We start from the raw sequence: 8,697 nt of genomic DNA, 5'->3' as shown, positions 1-8,697 counted from the left end.
ATGATTGGGATGAGATGAAAAGATGATGAATGAAGTCAGAAATGTATTATATGAACAAACAAATGTATATATGTATATAGTTGAATCACTGTTTATATGAATATAATCACTGTTTATATGAATATACACACACACACACATACACGATATTGACCCAAAATCACATCAAAACGACCTCACCATATTCCATGTTTTTAATTGTTTTAATAAAATTTATATAAAAACAGACTGCCTGCACAACACGGTGCAAGCAAAGAGAAACTTTTATCAGAAGGCGCCCTGCCACACAACTTGCCACACACAGCACAACCCACACAAGCTACGCAAAGGGACCCCCCCGGCTAGCAGGGAGCATCCACGGACGCCACGAGACCCGAGAGGGGGAGAGGGAGAGGGAGAGGGAGAGGCGCCTTCACCTCCCAAGGCCTGGCAGACGCTCCGCTGGGGCGCTGCGGGCATCCTGGGCCAAGGCCAGGCCACAACCGGCGGGGGCTCCCCGGAAGCGGCCCAGTCGCCTCCATCGATCGGCCCTTCCAGGACCGTCACCCGGAGACGGAGCGCGGGGCCTCTCGAAGGAGGAAGTGAAAAAAAGCCTCGGGGAGAAGCAAGGCCAGCAGCAGCCATTGTTGTACCAGGCCAGCAGCAGCCCGAGCGAGGGGCTTCCAAGGAGGAGACGCGCGCGCGCACACACCCCCACCCCCACCCCCACCCCTTTCGGGCCAAGCCACTGCAGGCGATAAGCAGGGCGCCTCCCCCCCTGAGCAGCCGGCTCGGCTAGCCCGCTAACGAGGCCGCTGCAAGGGAGCGACGAGCTCCGGGAGCGGCCGGGGCCCGGAGCGGGGACCCTCTCCGAGGCTGGGCCCCGTGCAGGAGTCCCGTCGACGGAGACCGGGGCTGCCGGGCAGAGGGAGGGCCGCGGGGACCGGGGTGGGGGACTGGGCCTCCTGCCCGGGGGGCTGCCGGCCTCCTTCCCTCGCAAGGCCCGGGCAGCGCTGGGCCAGGAGAGGAGGGGCCGGGCCGGGCGGCCTCGCGCGGCTTTCCCCCCTCGGGGTCTGCGCTGCGGCGGGGGAGGAGCGGGAGGCCCCCGGGGCGGCCAGGAGGAAGGGGAGGCCATCTTGCGGGGCGGGGGCTGACGGCGCTCCGCCCGGTTCCGGCCTCGCTCCGCCCGCCGAGGCGCCTTCCTGGCCCGGGCGGGCAGCCGGGCGGCCGGCAGTGCCGAGGCGAGGCCGGGCGGAGCGCGTCCCATTCTGCGTGCTGAGCAACGGCCGGGCGATGCGGGCGGCGGCGGGGTGCCTGGTGCTGGCCGGGGCGCTGGCGCTGGCGGCGGCGGGGCTAGCCGGGGCCCGGGAGAGCCGGCCGGCCTTGGAGCGGCTGCTGCCCGCGGTCGGAGCGCGCTTCGGCTGGACGAACTTCAGCTGCCCCGCCTGCAGGCTCCTCTTCAGCGCGCTGGACGCCGGCATGCAGGTGGGCGGCCCGGGCCCGACACCCTTCCGGCCCCCGGGAGGCCGGCGCCGCGCTTCCGCTCGGCACAGCGGGCCGGCGGCTTGTGCCCTTCCCGCCGCTTGCGGCCGGGCGGCTTCCTAGCGGCAGCCGGAGCGGCTCTCCTGCCCGCGGGGCCCCCGGGATGGGTTGGAGAAGGTCCCGGGGGCGTTTGCGGAAGTTCTCCGGAAGGAGGGCAGCTCCTTGCCGAGGAAGATTGGCCGAGCCCGCTGGGTGCCCTTGCCCGCCCCCCCTTCGGGAGCTTAGAGCCGCCTTCCCTGGAGCCCCGGGACCCCCAGAGGGCGAGGGAGCCCTCCGAGAGGCTGGGGAGATACCTCCCCCCCCGCCCCGGAGTTATAAGTGTCCGGATCCTGAAGAAAAGCCTGCGGCCCTTGGACCGACACCCCCGCCGCCCTCCCCGCTGCCCCGGATGTCCAGAGAAGGTTGGCCGGTCCCAGCGCAGCCTTTCTCCCCCCGCCCCCAATCTTTTGGAAGGGGTCAGGAGACAAACGACGAGGCCTTTCCGTCCTAAGGAGAGTCCCTCGCGCGCGCCACACACACACACACACACACACACACACACACACACACACACACACACACACACACACACACTGTGCCAAGGGAGCCCTTCATGGGCCTGGATCTCCCCCTGTGGGGTCTTATAGCCCCCCCCACCCCAACTTTCCTCCTCTTCCCTGCAGTCAGCGAGACAGCTGCGGGGGAGGGGACTGCCCTTGGGGCCGCACCCCTCGTTTTGTTGACGGCCTAATTCCCAGCCTCCAGCAGGTCACGAGCTCTGCTCTGCGGAAGACAGCCGGAGGCGGGCAAGGGGGGCCGAGCCAGGAGGCTCCTGGGTCTACACAGCTCAGAGGTTTCCTCATCAGCCATCTGTCTGTCTGTGTGTGTGTGTGTGTGAGAGAGAGAGAGAGAGAGCCCAGAGACAGGGCTGGGTAGGAAAGAGCAGGAGGGCCGAACGGGGCCCTGGCAGGCCTTGCCTCAAGGGGGGGGGCGCTCCCCTTCGCCCTTTGCATCCCAGAAGCCGAATGCTCTGGCTTTGGGGGTCTAGTGGGACCCTTGGCAGAGGCTCTGCTCGGGGAGGGCTCCTTTGGTGGGAAGGGGAGAGAGAAATCCAAGGGAGGTCTAAGAGTTCAAGACTCAGGTGGCCTGGGGCCACTTAGTCCTGAAAACTGGCTGGGTGATTTTGGGTCGGTTTCAGTCTCTTGGCTCAACCCACCTCACAGGGTTGTTGCTATGGGGGAAATAGGAGCGGGAAGGTATGCGGAGATGTTCGCCACTTAAGTTATTTGAAAAAATAATACGGGTGGGATGCAAATAAATAAATAATTGCCAACCCTGATGTTTTCACAGCCCCACATGGGGAGGGAGCAGAGAGGGGGGGCGCGTACGGCCTGCTGAGAGGGCCCACGGGGGAGCCCTGGGCAGCCCAGAGGCTCCGGCTGAGGCCTCGTGGAGGGCCCCTCACTCCTGGCCTCAAAGGCGGGGCAGGGCACGTGGCCGGGTGCAAGGTAGAGCCAGCTGGCCTGTCGGAGGCCTTTCTTCCCACGCAAGGGGGCTGCTCCTGCACTCCTCGGTGGCTGCCGTGGACAGGGGGGTCTCCCCACACCAGAGCCTATCGCCCTGCCCCAAGGGACTCGGTGCCCCTGGACCCCGGCAGGGAGGTAGGGGACGAGCGGGGGCCTGGCTAAGGCCTCCGGCGGGGAGATTCTTCCAGCCCCTTTTCCGCCTGGACATTCCAGGGCTGCTCCCGATGCTCATGCCAGCCCTCTGCTTTGCAGCTGGAGACCAGCGTGGAGCACCTGCAGCAGCTGGCGGCCAAGGTCTGCGTGACCCTGAAGCTGGCGCCCCCCGACGTGTGCCAGGAGGCCACCCGCCTCTTTGGGCAAGACATGGTCACCGCCTGGGTCCACTCCGTCCTGCGCCCGGCTGAGATCTGCGGCCTGCTGGTGGGCGCCCGCTGCGGCCACTGGGACATCTACTCCAGCTGGAACGTCACCCTGCCTGAAACCCCCAAGCCCCCCGTGAGGCCTCCGGTGCCCCCCCCACCCGGCGCCCCCACGGCCCGCCTGCTCTTCCTGACGGACCTGCACTGGGACTGGCAGTACACCCCGGGCAGCGACCCCGACTGCAGGGACCCCCTCTGCTGCCGGGGGGGCCAGCCGCAGGGCCCCGGGGCCGGCTACTGGGGCTCCTACAGCAAATGCGACCTGCCCCTCCACACTCTGGAGAACCTGCTGCAGCACTTGGCGTCTGCCGGGCCCTTCCAGGCTGCCTACTGGGCGGGCGACATCCCAGCTCACAACATCTGGCAGCAGACCCGCCAGGACCAGCTGCACGCCCTCTCCACCATCACCAGCCTCATCCGGAAGTACCTGGGGCCGCTGCCCGTCTACCCGGCGGTGGGCAACCACGAGTCTGTGCCCGTCAATGCCTTCCCCCCGCCCTACGTGCCTGGGAACCAGTCCTCCGCCTGGCTGTACGATGCCATGGCCGACGCCTGGCAGCAGTGGCTGCCCCCCGAAGCCCTGCAGACCCTGAGGTAGGAGGGAGGGAGGGAGGGAGGGAGGGATGGGGGGCTCCCTGAGGGATGCCCCCCCCCTGCAGCCTTGGCCTGCTTTGGCCTCTGAAGCCCTGCAGACAGTCCTGGCTGGGCTCTCCCCTGCTTTTCCGGGGGACCAGATCAGAGGTGGGATTCAGCCAGTTCGGACCCTGGAGAACCAGTAGCTGATTGGCTGGGTCTCCTTTGGTTGCCCTGCAGAGGAGAATGGAGCTGGAAAGCAGGTTAGTGGGGTGTGGAGGGAAGGGAAGGGGGATTTTGCAGTATATCCTTCCCTGCCATGCCCACCAAGCTACGCTATGGCCACCAAAGAGATGGTAAAATAATTGGAATCCCAGCCCTGGACCAGGTCCTCCCTCCCCATTCTCCAGGTGGCCTTGGCAGGGACCTGCCCTGGGTGTCCCCAACACCCAGTAACAATAACCATCAATAAAATTCACTGCTCCCGCCCCCCCCACCGGACTCCAGTGCCCCCCCCGCCCCCCCGGGCAGCTCTGATGCTGATTTCTCTTCCTTCTGTCCTGCCCCCCGGCTGCCCCTAAGCAGAGCCGGCAGGGAGGACGGCCGCCAGCTGGTGGAGCCAAACGGCAGGATTCTGGGTGTTGGAATGGGAAGCCCCTCCCCCACCACAAAAAGGCCGCTTGGCTGAGCTGGGTGGCCCCGGAAGCCATAATAGGACTGGGTTGGTTTTCCCGGCCGGAAGGTTTTGCCGCCGCCGCATTCCTGGCGACTGGGCGGGTGCAGCCTGCTCTCCTGGTTCTTCCTGGGCCAGATGTTCTTGGCAGTTGCCTTCCTGTGTGCCCAGCAAAACCCCTGGGGGCCTCACCAGCCGTGGGAACTGGGGCTGCCAGGTGGAGCCTCACAGCTGTGGCTCCGACACAAGGCTGCCCGGCCTCGGCCCCTTGAAGACCCAGCGGGGGGTTGAAGCCTTAAAAGTGGCCCCACCGGCTTTAGAGCCCCCTGGGAGGCCGTGATTGGAATCCAGGGGCGGTTGTGTGGGGCGGTTGTGTGTGCAATGCTTCCCTCCCCTCCCCCCTGGCCTGGCAGTGCTGCCCACGACCGGCTCCTCCTGATAGCCCCCCCTCTCCCTGTCCTCTCCCGAAACTGCCCAAGGCAGCGAGGGCCCCGGCTGCCCATTTCCCCCGCGGGGGGCCTGGCCTCTTGTGGGGCCATTCTGGTGGCGTCACTCCAGGCGTTCCTGCCCAGCCGCCTTGGGAAGCCGTGCCCACCGGTGCCCCCCCTGTCCCCCCGAGCTGGGATGTCTCCTTGCAGGCTTTTCATGACCCCACCAGGCAAGCTCCTCGGGGAGGGGGCTCGGCTTGGGGAGGGGGCTAGGAGGAGCCCCAAAGAGCCCCTCAATTCTGCCAGGGGTTCACGGGAGAGGGAAGCCGCTCCTGCCCCCCCAGGGTGGAAGTGGCTGGTGGGAGGGGAGCCCAGCCTCCTCCCCGGCTTGCTTAACAAGGATTTCGGCGTGGGCGGGTGGTGAAGCCCCATGGCACCAGTCGGGCTGCCTTTGCCCCGGGCACAGACAGGGCGGGGCGACTGTGGCACCTTTACGAACTGGGGGTGCCACTCCCAGAGTCCCAGAGTGCTTTGCTCTGCTGGCTCAGGGATTCTGGGGGCTGGAGACGTCCCCCGTCATAAAGGGCTGCCCAGGAGGCCCCGTCGCTGGGGGTCTGGCGGATGGCGAGGGGACGGAGGAGACCCCCCACCCCAAGGGAGCTCCCCCAGGGGAGGGAAGGGGAGGGGGGGCCCGAGGGTCTCCTCCCTGAGACTCCCCTGCCTTTCCCCCCCGGCAGGCTGGGGGGCTTCTACACCCTCCCCCTCTGGCGGGGCCTCCGCCTGGTTTCCCTCAACATGAACTTCTGCTCCGAGGGCAACTTCTGGCTCCTGATCAACGCCACCGACCCGGCCGGGCAGCTCCAGTGGCTGGTGGGCGTCCTGCAGAGGGCGGAGGAGAGCGGAGAGAAGGTCAGCTGGGGCAGGCAGGAACGGGGGGGGCAGGCCAGCTCATTGCCAGAGCACTGGGGGGCTCCTCGGAAGCGGGGCCAGCGGGGAAGCTCGGGCAAGGGGGCCCTGGCGGCTGCCCCCACTGACCCCCCCCTCCGCTGCAGGTCCACATCATCGGCCACATCCCGCCCTCCCACTGCCTGCGGAGCTGGGGCTGGAATTACTACCGCATCATCAACAGGTACGAGGCGCCTGGCACCTGGGCAAGTGCTGGTACCAGGGTTGGCGCACAGGCTCCCGCAGGGCAGTGCCCCTGCCCGCCCCAGCCTGGGTGTGGGTCTTCCCTCCAAGGATGGCCCCCCCACCCTGGGGAGGCTCTGCGGGGGGGCGGGGGAACCGAAGGCCTGCCTGGCTCCCCACCCCCACTCCCAGTATCACTGACTCTGCTGCAGGCTCAGCCGTGGGGCCCAGTTGCTGCTGCCCTGGGTTGGTGGCCGAGCAGCCATCGCATCCCCCAGGTGGTTTCCGGGGTGACTCCTGAAGGGGGGCAGCAGTCGGGGGTGAGGGGCCTTCCCTTCCCAAAGCCAAGGAGGAAATGTTTTCCCACCACCCAGGTCGCAGGTCAGGTAAAGGCCGAGCTGCTCCCTTGCCCAAGGAAGGGCTCCTGAGGGCCAGCCGTGGTCGGAGGTCTCTCGGCTCCAGGCCTTCTGCAGACCCTCTTCCGGGGGCGGGGGAGCTGAACCGCAGCCTAAATAACTCTCAGAAGGGCCTGCAAGGGGGGCGCTTCCCAGGCCCAGACCGGTCCCGGGGGACTTCCTGAAGACTGGAAGGTCATCTAGTCCAGCTCCCTGCTCAAGGCAGGAGGAGCCTTATGCTGCGCCGCCTCCTTGGCCAGTTCTGGCGGTTCTCCTGTCTGCTCTGCCTTCCGAGGTTGGGCCAGGCCAGCTCTGTCCAGCCCCCTTTCGCATCCCACCCTGGATGAGGCAGTCTTGCACCATGGCACGCCACCTCTCCGAAGACGGACGCTAAGGAAGGGCTTCGGCTCGAGCCCATGACATCCTCAAGCGGGGAAGGGTTTCCCGTGTGGGGGTCCCTGCTGACCTTGGGGCATCTCCTTCAGGGCCTGTGCTGCCGAGGTTGGGCTGCTTCCTTGCCAGCCTCGTGGTCCCGGCTGTCTCGGCGGCCAAGCTGGGGGTCCTGGGGGTGCCTCTTCCCCCCCTCCCGGGCTGGATCCCTGCTCAGCCCGTTTTAGCTGCCCAGCCGGGGCAAAAGGCCTGGGGAGCCCCTGCTTAGGCCTGTCTCTCCCTGCAGGTTTGAGGGCACGGTCGCCGGGCAGTTCTTTGGCCACACCCACCTGGACGGGTTTGAGATTTTTTACGACGAGGAGACCATTACCCGGCCAGTGGGCATTGCCTTCCTGGCGCCCAGCGTCACCACCTACATCAAACTCAACCCAGGTGAGGTGCTGCCCTCCCTCCCAGGGTGTCTGCTGCCAGGGCCCCCCCTGAGCCGAGCCAGTAACCCCTGCCTGCCTGCCTGCCTGCCTTCCAGGGTACCGGGTCTACCACGTGGACGGGATCCGCTCCAGCTCCTCCTACATGGTCCTTGACCACGAGACATTCATCTTGAACCTGACGCAGGCGAACCAGCCCGGTGCCGTGGCTCGGTGGCAGCGCCTCTACGGGGCCCAGGAGACTTACGGGCTGCCCGTGGCCTTCCCGGAGGACTGGAACCGGCTCCTGGACCGCCTCCAGGCCGACGAGCGGCTCTTCCAGCACTTCTGGTACCTGAGGTTCAAGGGCCACCCGCCCGCTGAGCCCTGTGGGGACACCTGCCGGAAGGCCACGATCTGCGCGCTCCGCACCGGCCGGGCAGCTGATCCCAAACTCTGCCAGAGCCTCCAGCTGTCCTTCCCGGAAATCCAGGCCTGGTGGCGGCAACAGCGGTTTTGCTAGCCAGGCCCAAGACAAGGGCCCAGGGGCACAGTGGCCCTGCCCTCCAGCGGGCTCTGTGCAGGTGGGCACAACACAGCGTCCCTTCTCTCGGGCACTCCGTGGGGCCCAAGTTCCCGGCAAGCCCCACCGCCCTCCAAATTGGCCCCCAGGGTGCGGAGAAGGCCCAGCCCCAGGACTCTCACGAGAGGGTAGGGAGCCCCCGCTGCCTCGGCAGCTCCCCTCCATGGCTGGGCAGCTCCTCCTCCACCACCCCTGCTCCAGCCCCTTGTGCGGGCATGGGAAGCAGGCCTGCACGAACTGCCCATACTGCTGCCCGCAGGCTTGAGTGCCATCCGCAAAGGAGGAGCCCAGGCCCGAGCGGCTCTGCTGCCAGGACGCCTCCACAGGGCTGCTCTGGCACCAGGCAAAAGCCGGCAGGCTCTTGGGCCTAGCCTCTGCCAGCACGGGGGAGGGGCACCCCCCCTTCTCTTTTGTTCCCCCCTCCCAACAATAAATGGCCTCTGTGTCTCCTCCACTGGCAGAAGGTTCCTCTTTCGCCCGGTTCAGCCGCTCGCCTGGGTCCCCTTGGCGCTCTCTCCCATGCGTGACCAGCTGGCTGCCCCCAAGGCCAGAGGGCAGGGAGAGACGAGCCCAACCTGGCAGGGGGCGCAGCGCCCAGGAACCCATCTTCCCCTTGGCAGGAGGGAGGAGAAAGTGGGGTTCACCCTGACCCCCCCTTCTGCCCTGATAGCAGCC

The 8,697-nt window shown here is 66.8% G+C and overlaps 1 protein-coding gene across 1 annotated transcript; it reads left to right on the top strand.

The window, feature by feature from the left end:
- The first annotated feature begins 1,109 nt into the window (after positions 1-1,109).
- Positions 1,110-8,476, top strand: SMPD1 (sphingomyelin phosphodiesterase 1). The gene is made up of 6 exons (XM_087936858.1): positions 1,110-1,464; positions 3,279-4,039; positions 5,857-6,028; positions 6,172-6,248; positions 7,319-7,464; positions 7,559-8,476. The coding sequence occupies exons 1-6, from the start codon at positions 1,273-1,275 to the stop codon at positions 7,960-7,962; spliced, it is 1,752 nt and encodes a 583-aa protein (XP_087792984.1). The 5' UTR covers positions 1,110-1,272; the 3' UTR covers positions 7,963-8,476.
- The last annotated feature ends 221 nt before the right edge of the window (positions 8,477-8,697 follow it).

Source organism: Pseudonaja textilis, chromosome 7, assembly GCF_049901715.1.
Source record: "Pseudonaja textilis isolate UNSWEBS1 chromosome 7, rPseTex1.2, whole genome shotgun sequence".
In the NCBI taxonomy this organism is placed as follows: domain Eukaryota; kingdom Metazoa; phylum Chordata; class Lepidosauria; order Squamata; family Elapidae; genus Pseudonaja; species Pseudonaja textilis.
The sequence above is the reverse complement of the archived record's forward strand: the minus strand, read 5'-3'. Positions and strand labels throughout refer to the sequence as shown.